This window comes from Eptesicus fuscus, chromosome 18, assembly GCF_027574615.1.
Source record: "Eptesicus fuscus isolate TK198812 chromosome 18, DD_ASM_mEF_20220401, whole genome shotgun sequence".
NCBI lineage: Eukaryota > Metazoa > Chordata > Mammalia > Chiroptera > Vespertilionidae > Eptesicus > Eptesicus fuscus.
In genome coordinates, this window is record NC_072490.1 from 24921011 (window position 1) to 24939138 (window position 18128).

The 18128-nt window shown below is 40.1% G+C and overlaps 1 protein-coding gene across 1 annotated transcript in view; it reads left to right on the forward strand.

Moving 5' to 3' along the window:
- The window catches only part of LOC103299842 (collagen alpha-4(VI) chain-like), a 92282-nt gene that overhangs the window by 20106 nt on the left and 54048 nt on the right, over positions 1–18128 (forward strand). Inside the window, exons 8-15 of the mRNA XM_008156696.3 lie at positions 3197–3522; positions 4843–4921; positions 7055–7200; positions 7333–7425; positions 9006–9059; positions 10180–10251; positions 11323–11349; positions 13028–13072. Of these exons, the coding sequence (XP_008154918.2) occupies positions 3197–3522; positions 4843–4921; positions 7055–7200; positions 7333–7425; positions 9006–9059; positions 10180–10251; positions 11323–11349; positions 13028–13072 (842 nt within the window). The remainder of the gene's footprint in view (positions 1–3196; positions 3523–4842; positions 4922–7054; positions 7201–7332; positions 7426–9005; positions 9060–10179; positions 10252–11322; positions 11350–13027; positions 13073–18128) is intronic.

The window sequence follows — 18128 nt, forward strand, 5'->3', positions numbered from 1 at the left end:
CAGGCTAGACTGACAGGCCTCTGTGATCACCATCTTTGCTCCTATTGCACACGCCTCATAGAAGCACCTCCCCCTGGGCCATATTGACCTCTTTTGTGCATGTGCTTATCTCCCCCCATCCACTACCCTCTGCAACAATCAGACAATCTGGTACCAGAGGGCAGGCTGCTCCCTGCATGGGGAAAGGGAAAGGTGTTAATCCCCATGGCAGGGCAATGCTGCGGTCCCCTGGAGTGTGTAAAGCTGTAGCTTCCTGGTTCAATAGGCTTATGCTTCCTGGTTGATTATACTTAACTAGAGGCCTGTTGCACGAAGATTCATGCAAGAATAGGCATTCCTTCTTCTGGCTGCCGGCACTGGTTTTCCTCTGGCACCCGGGACCCAGGCCTTCACTCTGGCCTCTGCCTTCTGCCTTTGCTCCAGACTCTGCCTTTGAGTCTTCACTCTGGTCGGAGTTTTCAGTGTTCGCTCAGGCCGGAGCCTTCAGTCTTCACTCCTATAGCTCCCTCCACACCCCGCCCGCCCCCTCATAGCAGACGTCCTGCCCTGCCCATGTATGCAAATTAACCCACCATCTTTGTTGGGTTAATTTGTATACTCACTCCTGATTGGCTGATGGGCATTGCAGAGGTATCGTCAATTTGCATATTTCTCTTTTATTAATGTAGATAATGTCTAATTCCATTTGCTCCCCTCCTATATTAATATCTTGCTACCTACTATAACAATAGTAGTATATACAGAATAGCATAGAATGTCATCTAATGGAATAATATGGCATAATAATGTATAGTATAGTATGGTGAAGTGTAGTATAGTATGGAATCACATAGGAGAATATATAATGGAACCCATAAGTCCAATATTGCTACATCAACCCTATGTGAAACATATGTTATTGTTCTGATACCTAGTTTCCAGAATCATCATGAGAAAAACAAGAGAGGTTAAGAAATAGGTGGGAAATAATGGAGGCAGGATTTGACTTCCCAACAGTTAATGTCAAAAGCTGGAGCCAATTTTCTAGAGTATTATATTAATATTTTTGTTTTTATTGTCTAAAGAATATCACTATTTTGCAGTATCCTTGGTGAACTCAGAAATCAATTGAAAAGAGTGCATGTGTAACATGTTTTAAGCAAGTATGGATTATGGGATGTCCTGCATTAAGCAGTTCAGATTCTTCAGAAAGTAAAGTCCTATTTTTGTGTTTATGTGCACCTGGGTATTATCTGGGAGAGGAAAATAGATATAGGATTCCGTCTTCTCTTTTCAATTCATTTTGTACAATGCAGTAAATTAGGATTTATATTTATCTTCAGCCTTGTCTTTTGACTTTTTTGATAAAATTAGCTAGATATTTTAATAATAGCTGGAATCTAATTAATTCTAGAATTCTAGAATCATAACGCTGAATCATAAAGACCTTAGAGGTTATTTGGCAAGGTTAATACCATCTCCATTAACAGGGAAAGAAAATACTCCTTGCATTACAGAATCAAGCCAGCTGAAAATGTCCCTGGAGGAAATGTAAATTAGAAATATTGGAATAATATACCATACCACAAAAAAGAACTTCCTTTTTTTTGAAATCAGATTTGATATAGAAATAGGATTCACATCTGTGGAAACTCGTTTTGGTGAATTTCAATTAGAGATTTAAAAATCAAAACAAGCCCTGGCTGAGTGGCTCAGTTGGTTGGGATGCTGTTCCATACAGCATTGTGGGTTTGATTCCTGGTCAGGGCACATATCTAAGTTGTGGGTTCGATCCCCTGTTGAGGCATCTTTGGGAGGCAACTGATTAACGTTTCTCTTTCATATTGGTGTCTCTCTCTCTCTCTCTCTCTCTCTCTCTCTCTCTCTCTCTCTCTCTCTCTCTCTCTCTTCCTCCTTCCCTTCCATTCTCTCTAAAATAAATTAACATACCCTTGCTGAGAATTAAAGTAAATAAAAACAAAACCAAGATGTTTTATATGAAAGGAAAGGAGGAAGACATTTTCTATCTTGGCAACTCCAGAAACACATTTGGCTAGCTAGCTGGGAGTATGGTGGTTAGGTGATAGAAAACTCCTGGCTCACCCCTTGATCTCAGATTCCTGAGAAACTTTAAACCACTGTTTATAAACCTTTTCACTAAATGGATCCAATATTTATTTTCCTCATAATTGTGTCCTCCCCTCCCCAAATGTGAAGTTTTGTTTTCATTGATTCTGAGCCAATTACTCCAATGTGTGCTGATCTAAGGAGGAAATGTCCACATGTCCTGGTTTGCCCTGGACAGTCCCAAGTTACGTTTGTTGTCCAGAAGTAATTAATAATAGTGGGCCTTCTTATGGCCAATAAGTTACATTTTAAGTAATTTATTCAGATTCTAATCCAGATACATCTGCGACCATCAACTTTTATCTCTTCCGTAGAATTTTGTGTGTGGTCTTGTTTACCTGTGAGTGGGTGAGTATAGACTGAAAGGTCAATAGACCTTCACATTCTTGCTACACCCTTCCAGGAGGGCTTAAAAGTTTTCAGGCAGAAGTAACGGAAAATTGGGAGAGATTGTCAGTCCTGATCTTTTCTAAGATGCTCCCCTGAAACAAGGTCTATGCATGGGTGGTGAATGAAGAAGAAAACTTCCAGGGGAAAAGGAAATAGTATAGCTTATGCTGAAAGAGACTCAAGGCTCATTTATATTTTCTTCTTCATTCACTTGTCAAATATTTAATGAGCATCTATCTGTATTAGGTCCTGGGAAAGTAAGATGATATAGTCCTCCTATCAAGGAATCCTTGTTTGGTGGTAGAGAAGATGAAGTAAAGTAAATCATAGGCATTTGATAATGACCTTGAGGAGCTGGGGACATGAGTGAGAAAGAGCTTTGGGGAAGGGGTTACTCAAACTGCTACTTGAAAGAAATGTATAAGTTAACCAGACTGGGGTTGAGGGGATGGGAAAGAACATTTCAGGTAGAGGGAATAGGATTTGCAGAGGCATAGAAGTACAAAACAGTATATGTTTTATCTGCTAGCTTTTGCTGTGTAACAGACTATCCCCTAAATTAAACAATAACCATTATTTAACTTATACTTCTATGGGTAGTCTGGGGTTCTTTTTTCAGGGCAGTTTTGGTTGATATCTGGGCCTGGTCATGCATCTATAGGTGACTAATTTGATTTTTTTTCCTCCTCCATCTTCAAAGGATGCAACCTAGATTTGTCTGTAGCAATTGATATCTCCACTCCCACAAGGCAAGATCAGAAGAAGCTTCAAGGGTTACTGCCAGAGCTGATGCAACAGTTGGCCTTGCTTCCTAACGTCAGCTGTAGTCCGATCAACACAATGTTTCGCTACTTGGTTCCCGGCTCAAACGGCCAGCTTGCCTTCGACTCAGGCTTTGAGAAGTATAGTGATGAAATCATTCAGAAGTTCTTGGTTCATCAGGCTGCCAAGAGCAACCGCATGGATGTGGATTTTTTGCAGTCCCTGGGAGATAATGCTATCCACCTCTCTTTTGCTAAAGTGAAGGTAATAAATGCTGAGAACTCATGTTATGGAGCCATCAGGCAGGGTCAGGGGCATAAGGCTTTTGTGACTGAGGCCAAGTAAACTGTTCTTCACTGGAGATCCTACGTAGAGGAAAACCATAGTCCTACCCAGTAAAGACCAACAAGAAATGTACTTTCTTTCATTCAGTCAACAAATGTTTACTAAGCCCAAGAGGCTCTATGTTGAATAATGCCAGCAGGGATGAAAGGAAGATGCCACAGTTCAGTGATCCAGATTCTTCCAAGCAATGATCCATTCCGAAGACGATTAGCTCCTTATGGTCACTGATTGCCATGTAGAGTCGGGCCCATCAGTTTTCCAGTCAGCACCTGGAGCTGTCTGTAGTGATAGCTGATGACTCTCAAGTGCAGCCCACCTCGTCCCTTCTTAGTGCCCCAAAACTTTACACGCACAAAGGTCCACAGAGATAGCAAGATCTCGTGTGACATTTATTAAGAAACGACATCTCCAATGGGGGAAAAAGGAAACTTATGTAATACTTTAAACAATAAAGAATTTAAATTAAAAAAAAGAAAAGAAATGACATCCCCAAGTTTTAAAAGTTACATTTATTTGCCCTGACTGGTGTGGCTCAGTGGTAGAGCCATTGGCCCCCTGTACCGAAGGGTTTCGGGTTTGATTCCTGGTCAAGGGCAGGTACCTGGGTTGCAGTTTGTCCTGGGCCCAGTTGGGGTGTGTGTGGGAGGCAACCAATCGATGTGTCTCTCTCACATTGATGTTTCTCTTTCTCTATCTCCCCCCGCCCCTTCCTTTCACTCTCTTTAAAAATCAATGGAAAAAATATCCTCAGATGAGGATTGAAAAAACCCCAAACATTGATTTTTTTCCCCTTCAGGCATGCATCCAATGAATTTATTTCTTGACTAGTATAATTTATTTTTTAAAATTAAAATTTCTACACTTTAATTGTAGAAAATGCAATAATACTTTTGGTATTTTTACATTGATAAAGATGAGTATTATAAGATAATTTTTGGAAGGTATTTTTAAGTGAACATGTTAAGCTGGTCCAAATTATTATTTTTTTTTTGGGGGGGATAGGGAACTATGGGGGAGGGAAGTTGAAGTAAAAATGAATGCGTAATAAAATGAATAATGGATAGGCAAAAGAGAAGAGGGTGAAAGGCTGGCTACAACCAGAAAAGCTAAACTTATCCTTGCATTTAAAAAAAATGTGCAACTTATAGCATCCATCTTCTCCATTTCCTCCCCACCTCCCTTTCTCCTTTCCCTCCCAACTTCTCCCATCCTGCCCTCACCCCTGCCCCCAAACCACAGGTCCTCTTAGTGTTTACAGATGGACTGGATGATGACTTAGAGAGACTGAAGAAAACATCTGAGCTTCTCCGAGGCAAAGGTAAGTGACGGGTTTGCCCTGCACGGACCTCATTCCTCTCACAGGGGCTGAGATACCCAGATTTCCAGATGGCGCTCGACTCTATTAAGCCTACAGACTTAACCCAGGTGATAGGAACTCAGTGCCCACCAGGCTGATACCCAGTCTCCCTCTTGGTATGAACCAGGGGGCTGTTCAGGGCTGAGAGACCCTGTGGCCTGCACATCCCTGACACTGACCCAGGGCCTCTCTTAGCCAGGACTGACTGGTTCCCAGCCTGGCATCTGCTTTTGAGGGTGGGGAGAGGGGTGAAGGTGCACCTCCTACCCCATGGTGAGTGGGTGTCGTTAGCTCCTTCAGGCTACGTAGGGGTCCATATGGCTCTTTTCCCAGAACTCTGGAATCAGCTTAAATCTGGGCCTCGCTCTTTCCACTGCCCTTCTTCCCTTGTTTGCTGCCAAATTCCTTCTCCTTCTCCATCTCCAAGGGCCGCTCCTGGTTTATGTGGCATCTTTGTGAAATTAGAAAAAGATGCCCAGTGCTCTGGGTGGGTGCAATCCTGTGCCTGGGCTCCTGGCTTGGTGAGTGGTGCCCTGGCTGCATTTCAGCGCCCGCCAGCTCCTTCCGCTGGGTGTCCTTGGGCAGTGCCTTCTGTACAGCTGTGCCCGGTTACTCTGGCCATCCCCATCCTGTGCTGCGTAAAGGCTCCGAAGCCAGCTCAGGGTGAACAGCCAGCAGCACGACTGGTTCCAGCTCCCCTCCTCCTTCTCCCTCCTCGGTAGCGTCTGTTCATCGTGTTCTGGGGATGATGTTTTCCCCGGGGTTAACAACGCGCTGGAATATTTTTTTATGATAATTTTCTCCCAGTTAAATTTACCAAATAGATCGCTACTGGAAGTTTAAATTGTTGCAACTTTTCTGGCAGAGACTTGGGAGTCTGTGACAAAGGACTGCAGACGTGGTCTGTGTGCTGAAGCAGCAATTCCATTTCCAGGAATGCGTTTTCAGGAATGATGAAGGATATGCGTGACAGCTTTTAACCACAAGATTGTTAAGCAGCTACTTATTTATTTATTTAATTGATTTATTTTCGCAATAGCCAAAAGCTGATGTGCGTGTGAATTTACTGTTCAAAATATTAACACTAATATTTGGTCTGAAGTTCTAGAAACAGTGATTTCTAGCCAAACTTAAAGTGTCCTTGTTCACGTGTCCTCTGTTATGTGGACAAATCCAGATGACCTGTTAGTGACTGATTCAGTAGAATAGGCAAGGTTCTGCTGCAATACCAAGCAACCTCCAGATCGCAGTGGCTTTCCGTAGCAAGGATGTATTCATTTGATGCCCCACGCCTACTCATAGACTACTAGAGGCCGGTGCATGAAATTCGTACATGGGGGGGGGAGGTTGGGTGTCCCTCAACCCAGCCTGTGCTCCCTCGCAGTCCTGGAGCTCTCAGAGGATGTTCGACTGCCGGCTTATAAGTATTTTATTAAAAAAATACCATTCACGTGGCATGCTCTTCACTCAAGTACCCAGGCTGAAGGAAGGGTTTATTCCTGTGGCAGGAGAAAGGAAATGAGGCACATTGCTCCCTCCGCTTAACATTTCTCCCAGGGAGCGACACATGTCACTTCTGTACACATTTAATTGGTCAGAGCAAGCCACGTGGAAAATTCTAATTTTCAAGAGATAGATGATATTTTCACAGGTAAGGAATTGAGGCTCAATGAGAGTTGATAACTTTCCCAAAGAAATAAAATCATACCATGTGCCCTTAAGGAGAGGAACCAGAATATTTGTGAATAGTTCCCATGATGCCACAGTTTCTAAAAGTAAACCACAAATCGACATCAGGAATGGGTTTAAAAGGATGCAACCTAACACAATTATAAGTGAAAACCCTCTATGAAATAAAAAGTAAGGACCCGAAGGGAACGATGAGAGTCTTTTGTGGTGCCACCTAACTGCTTAACTTTCGGCTGGTGGGATTGAAAGTATCAGACCAATTCTTCGAGGAGGAATGCCATGAGTTAGTTTTGATTTTAACAAAACTGGGAAGGGTGGGGTGATGGGTGAATATCTGGGGCCGAGACAAAGGCAGACCATTCAAACAACATGCAAGTAAGTCACCCACCTGCTGGTATCTTGAAGGATTCTCTGGACTCCTCATTATTGGCCTGGAAGGTGTACATAAGTTGGAAGAACTTCAGGAGCTAGAATTTGGCAGAGGATTCGCATATAATCAACCTCTGAGCATCGCACTGCCATCCCTCCCAAGCATCTTACTGAAGCAACTTGTAAGTATTTTTTTTAAAAATACCATCCACAGGGTTTTACAAGGCTTGAGGGAATTTTGTCTCTTTAGTGTGTAATGTGATGTAGGTTAATAGATGAAAAAAGTCATATGTGATATGGGTTCTGTCTTTCAGGACACAATTTTAGAAAGAACATGCTGCAATATGTATGCAAAGTGTTTTGGAGAAGATGGGCACAGAGGTGACGGTGGGAGTCCTGGGAGGAAGGTGAGAATTTGCTGGCTGTGGAGGGAGAGAGATGGCATTTCAGGTAGATGACTGTAGGTGACTACATATCAGGCTCTGTGTTATGTCTTTAACACAGTTTTACTCATTCTACCCTCTTCATAAACCTTGGAGGCAAATGTTAGTCAATGGGTGTGAAATCGAGGCTCAGAGAGGGAACATCAGTTTCCCAAAGTTTCAGTTACGAAGAGGGATTTTCTAATTTAAGTCACCGTCTGCCTGACTCACATTCTTTCCACTCTATTATGCTGCCTCCTTACATTTATTTGACAAATACTTTTATAGATTCTCTCACTGCACAGAAGTTCTTACTTGTCTCCAAAATTTTCACTTGCCCATCACCTGCTTTCTTTACAGCAGTCAATGCCCCTTTCCCTCCTATCTAACCTCCTAGTCTACAGCATTAAACTCTGAGGAAGGGTGCAATCACTGGTTTACTAGTGGTTAATTTGCATCTTTCTGTTAACTCTGAGTTAGGTGATAAGAAATTTACTACCCACTTTTGAGGGAGAATATCTCATTAGAAATGGTCCTCAGACACCCAGGGACACAAGGTTCTGTTCTCATAGGGACTATCGCTTCATGGTTGAGTAGGGTCACAAATCCACATGTAAGGTTGAATCAGTCCCCTTCGCTTTGTCCATCTTTTTACACACTCTCTTTGTCAGGCTTTCCACGAGGTTGTTGGAATGAGCTCTTACTGACTTTGGGGATCAAGCTCAATTCCGAATAGTATAAAAGTGTGTAATTATTTTTTGAAAAATAAATCGTAGTTACGCCTTAGCACTAGATTATTTCCCTCCTCAGTTTGTTGTGCAACATCAGACCGGAGAATGAGGAAATCAAGCTTGGGAACCTCTTGATACATATTTTTTTAAAATGCAACTTAAGGACTATGCCTCAGAGGTCAAAGATGAGAGTGCTTTGAATGTTTGACTTCGCTGCTCCTTCTGTTTGTTAAAATTCAGTGGTCGGTTGTGTTGACTGTCATATCTTTGTTGATCACAAATAGACTTATTACCACTTGTCAGACTAAATAAACAAGTCTGGCTATAACATGGCAAGCCAACCTCACTTGAGAATAAATGCTTTGTGTTTTTAGGTCTCTGCGAAGAAGTTAAAAATAATAAGAGAGACTAAATAGCTGAGTCCTACGAAAATAAGTAGTATGGTTGGTAACACCTTTGCTTACTGATGTTTTGTAAAACAAGGTCAAAGCCCTCTTTAAGAATAACAGTTTCCCTTACACATTTAACTAGAAACTAATTTTTTAATGTATTTTCACAATAGAATGGCTTAAAAAGGTGTTTTAGAAAAATAAAAATAGGTTAATGTGCCAAAAATTAAGACAGACAGGTATTCAAGTTTTCACTGTGAAATCGACCAGGAATACTTGTTTCTATATGTCTCTGCACATGGTGCTCAACATTTAGTAGATTCCCAATAAAATGTCAACTCAGTGAGACAAGGTTATCTATTAGTAACAATTTTTATTTCATGTAGATTTGAGAAATGAAGAATTTAGAGTCCAAGTTATTTATTTTGATTTCTTTTCCTCTCAGGGAGAGAAGGGGCCTGGTGGATTACCTGGTCATCCTGGTGAAGAAGGTGAACATGTGAGCACTAAATCTTATTATTTTTTTCTGTGATGGAATATGGTAAAATGGGTCAAATATTAGTAATACTTAATTGCACTTAAGTTATGAAAGTTTTTCTTATTTATGTTATTTAAAAATGGGTTTAAAAAATAAAGTGGATATAAAATATCTATGTAAAGATAACCAGGTACCGTAACAAATGTCAGGTGTACAAATTGTGCAGCTATATCGTCTCTAGAAGGTGTTTAATGAGGAAGTGTGGTCATTTCGTTGTTTTAATGAGTGAATTTGTGATGACTGGAAATGTGGCCTATGTCTAATGTGCATACATGTAATAGTAGTTGTTGATCCTGAGCTAAATTGCAGGTAATTTGTTACTATTAATGATGTAGCCATGTTTATAAGTAGTCTGACGAAAGCTTATGGGGTATGCAATATTTTCTAATTTATATTTGATCAGTTTGGCAAAAGGCATGCCATCTACCATTCCCTTCCTATCTAATGCCTAGATCAAAGGTTATATTCATCAATACAATTCAGGAAATAATTCTTCAAATCCTGATTGGATGTCTACTGTATGCCTGACACCGTGCGACACCATGCTTAGGGCTGGAAACCCAGAGATAAATAAATGAAACATTGTCCCTGTCGCCAAGAAGCTCACATCATGGCAGGAAACAGTATAACACAGAAACAGTAACACACGACATAAGAGAAAAGTCTTCTTAGAAGAGGAGGCGACAAGTGATCCATACCTTAGGTATGGACAGGATTTCATCCAGAAGAGGAAGAGTGAAATAGTGGTTTATTCTCCGTGGGACTATAAGGAAACCACCTAGTTTTAGCTGCCTGGAGGAAATGTTCAGACACACCCCTGTTTTGTGTGAAGGCTGAAGTTTTGCCCATGTGTCTTGACTGAATTAATCAAAATTATAGATAATCTGGATTTGTATGATTTGGGGTTACCGATGTGGATTGTTGATGGGAGAACATTCCAACTGCCTTGCTGGTGATCCAGTCTGGTCTCTGAGGAGTAATTGTAAGGACCGTGTCGTGTTTTAGTCATTCTTATAGTCATCATTGCTGGTTTGAAGTAGTTGGGTGCTTGACTATCTCCACGCGTATCTTTATTTCACAGGGAGCAAGAGGGCCCCAAGGTTTTCCTGGACCCCGAGGTGAGGAAGGATGCCCGGGTATGAGAGGACTGAAAGTAAGTGTGACCTCGAACTGTGGAATTCTCCCCTTATCTCTGTTTCGTCCTTTGAGTGTGAGGAAAACCTTAATTCTTCAGCATAGGTGTGGTATCTGGGCTCCTCCTGAGATGGAGGGTTTCCCAGAAGTTGAGCCTGAGAAAAGGAATCACGTGTAAATAGTTTACTGGGAAGCGATCTCAGTAAACACTTAGCAGGCAGTGGGGAAGCTAGACAGGGAGGGAAGGTGGCCTAAAAGGGTGCATCATCAATTACATTATCCCCAAGGGTAGGCAGAGCTTAATCCTGCTGAGGAACTCCGGCAGCCAACATCGAACATGCACCTCGTCGTTATCCCACTCAAGGGGTGAGGGAGCTGGGGTATTCATACACCCAATCCTATCAGGTGTCAGTCGAGGGCTGCTCCTAGAGGGTGGCCATTCCCCGGCACTTCTGTTCTGTGGGTACACAGGCTCTGGCACCAGAAAAAAACCCTGGGAAAGAGTCACAGTACAGGCCGGTGGAAGGCGGGCTTGCGCACACGGAAATTTTCAATGCTATAGGGTAATTGGTGGGGCACTCTTTGTGAGTGGTTGCATTCAATGTCTCTTAACCTTCCAGGTTTAGGGAATCTCCTGTAATAAGGACAGAAAAAAAGTTTCTACCATCCCAGAGTCCTGTAGAGAGTTTTTCTGACCACAATGACCACGTTCTGTGTATTTTAACAAGTTACTCTTTCCGTTAATTTGTTCTGTTGTTCCTAGAAGCCCTCTCTGTGTGTTAGTCAGTGTATTGTCATTTTTGTTTGAAAAATGATTGTTGTAATCATAAGTAGTAGGTCACTGCTGTTGCCTGCTCACCCCCACTATGTGAGGAGTTGCAAGGTGCAATTTTCTTCCAAGTCCCAAGCACAGGAAAGTGGTAGCAATCAGAGCACTGTGATGTCCATTACAGTCGCTGGAAAAGAAATCTTCCTTTTGATCTAATAATTGCACTTTTTTGAAACCAGGGAACATACAGTTTCCTAAATGAAACAGTGTTTTAAAAAATGGAATTCAAGCTCAATTCTTTTTATTTCTTCCTAACTCTAGGGAGAACGAGGATTTTCAGGAGAGAAGGTAGGCAACTTTCTTCCCTCTTTTTACACTGGAGAACAATTTCTTTGGGAAATAAAATACTGAGTCATTAAAATAAATATCTCCAGTTGCTTTTCCTTTGGTTGAGTGAGGTGGGGCTTAAAATTTTAGGGGAGGGGATGTGTCAGATGTTATTCAGAGCCAACTTGCCATGCTAATGAATGGCTATTTATAAGACATATATTTCAGGTTTAAGGTTGTAAGATATATATATGATGATCTGAAAGAGTTGGTCCTGAATTTTAGGTGTGGTTGGGAGGGATTGGTCAAGATGGGTGTCAAACGGAAGAGGGACATTAGGACAGGGCTAGTAAGAAGTGAACTAGTACAATAAGGGAATAACTTTACGTTCAGATTCAGAAGCAAAGTATCCATTTTCTCATTCATTTATTAAAAAACTAGAGGCCTGGTGCACAAATTCGTGCACTGGTGGGGTCCAGCCAACCTGCCCCGATCAGCTGGCCAGGGGAGGGCACAGGGGAGGTTGGCTGGCTGGCCCCGCCCCTAATTGGGGTGGGGGTGCCGATTGGGGGTGGGGCCGGCCAGGGGGAGGGGCTGCAGGCCATTGGCCAGCCGGCCTCATCCCTGGTGGAACTCCCAGTCAAACTTTTGGTTGAGGGGACAATTTGCATATTAGCCTCTTATTATATAGGATATTTAGTAGGTGCCCAGTCTGTTGAGGGAGTGGTTGCAAAGGGGTGAATGAGAGAGACAAGGGCTGATAAAGCTTCTTTACTCATGTGTCTGGGTAGCACTGATTCCCTGCTTTGTCCTGTAGCAAATATATCATGTAATTTCTGGGAGTTTGGTATGCTTATTTTCATGCACTAACTTGGCTGTACTTTGGTTAAAAAAAAAAAAAAAAAAAAAAGCCTGAAACTTGATTTCCTCCTGGGGCAGTATGAGTAAATCAATTATTTCACACGTGTATACTGCCATGTATTCTGCGTGCAAAACTCTGAATTTTTTTCAGAAGATATTTTAAAATAAATATGTTAACTATCATTTTGAAATAGTTGGCAAACTGAAGGGCCCATCATGTGCAAGTGATTGCATATTTGATCAGATGTCACTATGCAATTGCCAGTTTTTATTCTTATCTCATTCAAGTTTTCATTTCTTTTCTCAAGGGCCTTTTTAATTGTAAGTCTCCCCAAATGCACACATATGGATACACTCCCATTTAATTCCTTCTTAACTGAAGATCAGGTTTCCATTATGCAGATTAATTCAGGCATATTTGCTGGTATTTTAAAATTAACAAAAGTCAACGACAAAAGGTCCATCTTTAACATTGCAGACAACCAAAGGGAAATGTTTCATTCAGTCTTCTGAAAGAGTTACTTGTGTCCAGCACAAAAGTTAAAATGGAAGTCCTTCTATCCATTCACAATTTGAGTTTTTTTCCTTCTATCTTTTACTTTGGCCCCTTGAAACTACCAGGAAAAAAACAGTATATAACACCAATGACTATTTCAGAAAGAAAATAATCATTGCTTTATCATAATTGAATGCAGGATGTAAACACTGCTTTGGAAGGTTTAGATTCTTCTAATTGATAAAAAAACCCCACAAAAACTAGTATGGAAATGAACATCAAAGCAATAACCATGTGCACCTGGCCCTCTCGTCTCTAACCTTTTCATCCTTTGTTCCACAGGGTGACCCTGGTGAGGAAGGTGTTGACGGCTTGGATGGAGAACAGGTACAGAAAGTTTCTCATCCTATGTTCCTCCCTCTATGAGTTTGCATTTGTACCCTCTATTTATACATTTCACAATTAGTCTAGAAAAATTTTTTAAAAATGTTTTTTTATTAATTTTAGAGAGAGAGGAAGGAAGAGGGAGAGAGAGGGATAGAAACATCAACGATGAGAGAGAATCATTGATCGGCTGCCTCTTGCACGCCCCAGATGGAGGATTGAGCCCACAACCCGGGCATGGCCCTGACTGGGAATCGAACCAGCGACCTCTCAGTGCATAGGACGATGCTCAATCCACTGAGCCACACCGTCTGGCCAGTCTAGAAACTTTTAACATGTATGCTCAACAATGTCTAAAGTTAATTTATACATTTGCCCTTATCTTCAAAATAGAAGGACCTTAGAAACATATTTCTAACTAGCTGCCTCCTGTATTACATGTTATTGCCCAGTATTTTATTTCCATATTTTTGTTAAATTCTACTAACTCGACACTTTAATTATTGTGTTATTTAGTCAATGCTTATCTAGCTGTACCTTCATATTTACTACTATTACTGATGCCTTCAAAAGAACATGAAAAGGTCATGTTTCTTTTGTCTACGGCACGACTTTTAAAAGAATTTCCTTTAATGAAGTTCATAAACTCCTTTGGTTTTTGTTTTTTTCTGAAAATCTCTTTATTTTGTCTTTTTTTTTCTTGAAGGACAGTTCTTGGGTAAACGTTTTTTCCCCAGCACTTTGAAATGTGATTTCATAGTTTTCTGGCTTGTGTTTCTCTGTCTTTCGTTATTACTATTAAGACGTTATCCATCAAACTAATTGTTCCTTGGTCAGCAATCTTAAAAAATATATATATCAGGCTGCTTTAATATTTCCCCTTTGTTCCTAGTGTTCTACAGTTTTAATATGATGTGCAGGTGTGGATTCATTTTTATTTATCTGCTTGGGACTTATTAGGCTTTTGAATCTGAGCATTTGTGCCTTCTATGTTTTAGAAAATCCTTAGCAAATAAGCCTTTAAAAATTTTTATCTTTTAAATTTTCTCTGTTATCTCTTTATGGAAGTCTAATTAAAAATTTGTGAGACTTTCTCATTCTATACTCAATGTCTCTTAACCTCTCCTTCATATTTCCTATTTCTTTGTCTTTCTGTGATACATTCTGAATAATTTCTTTAGTTTCTAATTCACTAATCCTTATGTCACTTTGTTTAATATACCTTTTTACCTGTCAATTAGATTTTTAATCTCAATTATTCCAATTTTCACTTCAGAAAGTTCTATTTGATTCTTTCTCAGATCTGCTTGTTTTTTTTTAAATAGTTGCTTGTTTTCTTTTCTTTATTTTTTTATTTATTTTTTTTTTATTTTTTTTTTTATTTTTTTTTTTTTTATTTTTTTTTTTAATATTTTTATTGAGGTATTATATGTGTACATATCTTACTATTACCCCCCCACCCCACACCCACACATGCCCTCCCCCCCCAGAGTTTTGCGTCCATTGTTTATGCTTATATGCATGCATACAAGTCCTTCGTTTGATTTCATAACTCCCCCACCTTTCCCAAACTTTCCCCCTGTACTTTGAAAGTCTGTTTGATGCTTTACTGTCTCTGTATCTATCTTTTTGTTCACCACTTTATAATGTTCTTTACTATCCCTAAATGAGTGAGCTCATGTGGTATTTTTCTTTCATTGACTGGCTTATTTCACTTAGCATAATGTTCTCCAATTCCATCCAGGTTGCTGCAAATGATGAGAATTCCTTCTTTTTTATGGCAGCATAGTATTCCATTGTGTAGATGTACCACAGTTTTCCGATCCACTCATCTGCTGACGGGCACCTAGGCTGTTTCCAAATCTTAGCTATTGTAAATTGTGCTGCTATGAACATAGGGGTGCATATATCCTTTCTGATTGGTTTTTCTAGTTTCTTCGGATATATTCCCAGGAGTGGGATTACTGGGTCAAATGGGAGTTCCATTTTCAGTTTTTTGAGGAAACTCCATACTGTTCTCCACAGTGGCTGCACCAGTCTGCATTCCCACCAGCAGTGCACGAGGGTTCCTTTTTCTCCGCATCCTCGCCAACACTTGTTGTTTGTTGATTTGTTGATGCTAGCCATTCTGACAGGTGTGAGGTGGTACCTCATTGTTGTTTTGATTTGCATCTCTCGGATAATAAGTGACTTTGAACATGTTTTCATGTGTCTCTTGGCCTTCCTTCTGTCTTCTTTTGAAAATATTCTGTTTAGGTCTGTTGCCCATTTTTTTATTGGATCATTTATCTTCCTCTTATTGAGTTGCATAAGCTGCCTGTAGATGTTGGAGATTAAACATTTATCAGTGATAGAATTTGCAAATATGTTTTCCCATGCAGTGGGCTTTCTTGTTGTTTTGTTGATGGTTTCTTTTGCTGTAAAAAAGCTTTTTATTTTGATGTAGTCCCATTTGTTAATTTTCTCTTTAGCTTCCATTGCCCTAGGGGCAGTGTCAGTGAAGAAGTTCTTGTGGCATATGTCTGAGATTTTGTTGCCTGTGGATTCCTCTAGTATTTTTATGGTTTCCCGTCTTATGTTTAAGTCCTGTATCCATTTTGAGTTTATTTTTGTGTATGGTGTAAGTTGGTGATCTAGTTTCATTTTTTTGCATGTATCTGTCCAGTTTTCCCAACACCATTTATTGAAGAGACTGTCTTGACTCCATTGTATGTTCATGCCTCCTTTGTCAAATATTAATTGAGCATAGTGGTTTGGGTCGATATCTGGGTTCTCTATTCTGTTCCATTGATCAATATGTCTGTTCTTGTGCCAGTACCAGGCTGTTTTGAGAACAGTGGCTTTGTAATACAGCTTGAAATCGGGTATTGAGATCCCACCTACTTTATTCTTCTTTCTGAGAATTGCTTAGGCTAGTCGGGGTCTTTTTTTATTCCAGATGAATTTTTGGAGAGTTCTTTCTAGGTCTGTGAAATATGCTGTTGGTATTTTGATGGGGAGTGCATTGAATCTGTAGATTGCTTTGGGTAGAATGGACATTTTAATGATGTTGATTCTACCAATCCAGGAACATGGTATGTTCTTCCATCTGTTTACGTCTTCCTCTATCTCTTTTTTCAGTGTCCTGTAGTTTTCTGCGTATAGGTCTTTTACCTCCTTAGTTAAGTTTATTCCTAGGTATCTTAATTTTTTTGGTGCGATGGTAAATGGGATTGCTTTTTTAGTCTCTCTTTCTGTAAGTTCATTATTGGTGTATAGAAAAGCCATAGATTTCTTGGCGTTAATTTTGTATCCCGCTACATTGCCGAATTCATTTATTAAGTCTATTAGTTTTTTGATGGAATCTTTTGGGTTTTTTATGTACAATATCATGTCATCTGCAAATAAGGACAGCTTCACTTCTTCTTTTCCAATTTGGATGCCTCTTATTTCTTCTTCTTGCCTAATTGCGATAGCTAATACTTCCAGTACTATGTCAAATAGAAGTGGTGAGAGTGGGCATCCCTGTCTTGTTCCTGTTCTTAGGGGAAATGGTTTTAGTTTTTGCCCATTGAGTATGATGTTTGCTGTGGGTTTATCATAAATAGCTTTTATTATGTTGAGGTATGAGCCTTCTATTCCCACCTTGTTGAGAGTTTTTATCAAGAAAGGGTGTTGGATTTTGTCAAATGCTTTTTCTGCATCTATTGATATGACTATGTGATTTTTATCTCTCAATTTGTTTATGTGATGTATCACGTTTATTGATTTGCGGATATTGTACCATCCTTGCATTCCTGGAATAAATCCTACTTGGTCATGGTGTATGATCTTTCTGATGTACTGCTGGAGCCGATTTGCTAGAATTTTGTTGAGGATTTTGGCATCAATGTTCATGAGGGATATTGGCCTGTAATTCTCTTTCATTGAGTTGTCTTTATCTGGTTTTGGTATTAGGGTGATGCTGGCTTCATAGAAGGAGCTTGGAAGTGTTCCTTCCTCTTGAATTTTTTGGAATAGTCTGAGGAGGATAGGTTTTAGTTCTTCCTTGAAAGTTTGATAAAACTCTCCTGTGAAGCCATCTGGCCCCGGGCTTTTGTTTGCCGGAAGCTTTTTGATGACTGCTTCAATTTCTTCCATAGTTACTGGCATGTTGAGCTGTTTAGAATCTTCCTGATTGAGTTTTGGAAGGTTGTATTTTTCTAGGAATATGTCGATTTCCTCTAGGTTGTCCAGTTTGTTGGAATAGAGTTGTTCGTAGTATTTTGAAACAATCCTTTGTATTTCGTCAGGGTCTGTTGTTATTTCACCTCTTTCATTTCTGATTTTGTTTATTTGGGTCCTCTCTCTTTGCTTCTTGGTGAGCCTGGCTAGAGGTCCATCAATCTTGTTTATCCTTTCAAAGAACCAGCTCTTGGTTTTGTTGATCTTTTGTATTGTTTCTTTGGTCTCTATGTCGTTTATCTCCGCTCTGATCTTTATTATTTCTTTCCTTCTGCTTACACTGGGCTTATCTTGTTGCTCTCTCTCTAACTCTTTGAGTTGTTGGGTTAGGTAATTTATTACCATTGTTTCTTGTTTTTTGAAGTAGGCTTGTAGAGCTATGAACTTCCCTCTCAGGACTGCTTTCATTGTGTCCCATAGATTTTGGATTGTTGTGTTTTCATTGTCGTTTGTTGCCATGATGTTTTTTATTTCTTCCTTGATGTCTTTGGTAACCCAGTCATGGTTTAATAACATGCTGTTTAGTCTCCAAGTGTTTGATTTCTTTGGGTTGTTTTTATTGTAGTTGATTTCCAGTTTTATGCCACTGTGATCTGAGAAGATACTTGATATGATTTCTATCTTCTTGAATTTGGAGAGACTTTGCCTATGTCCTAACATATGGTCTATCTTTGAAAATGACCCATGTGCACTTGAGAAGAATGTATATTCTGTGGCTTTGGGGTGAAATGTTCTGAAGATGTCGATTAATTCCATCTGTTCTAGTGAGTCATTTAGGATTGATGTTTCTTTGCTGATTTTTTGTTTAGAGGATTTGTCCAATGGTGATAGTGGGGTATTGAAGTCTCCTACTATG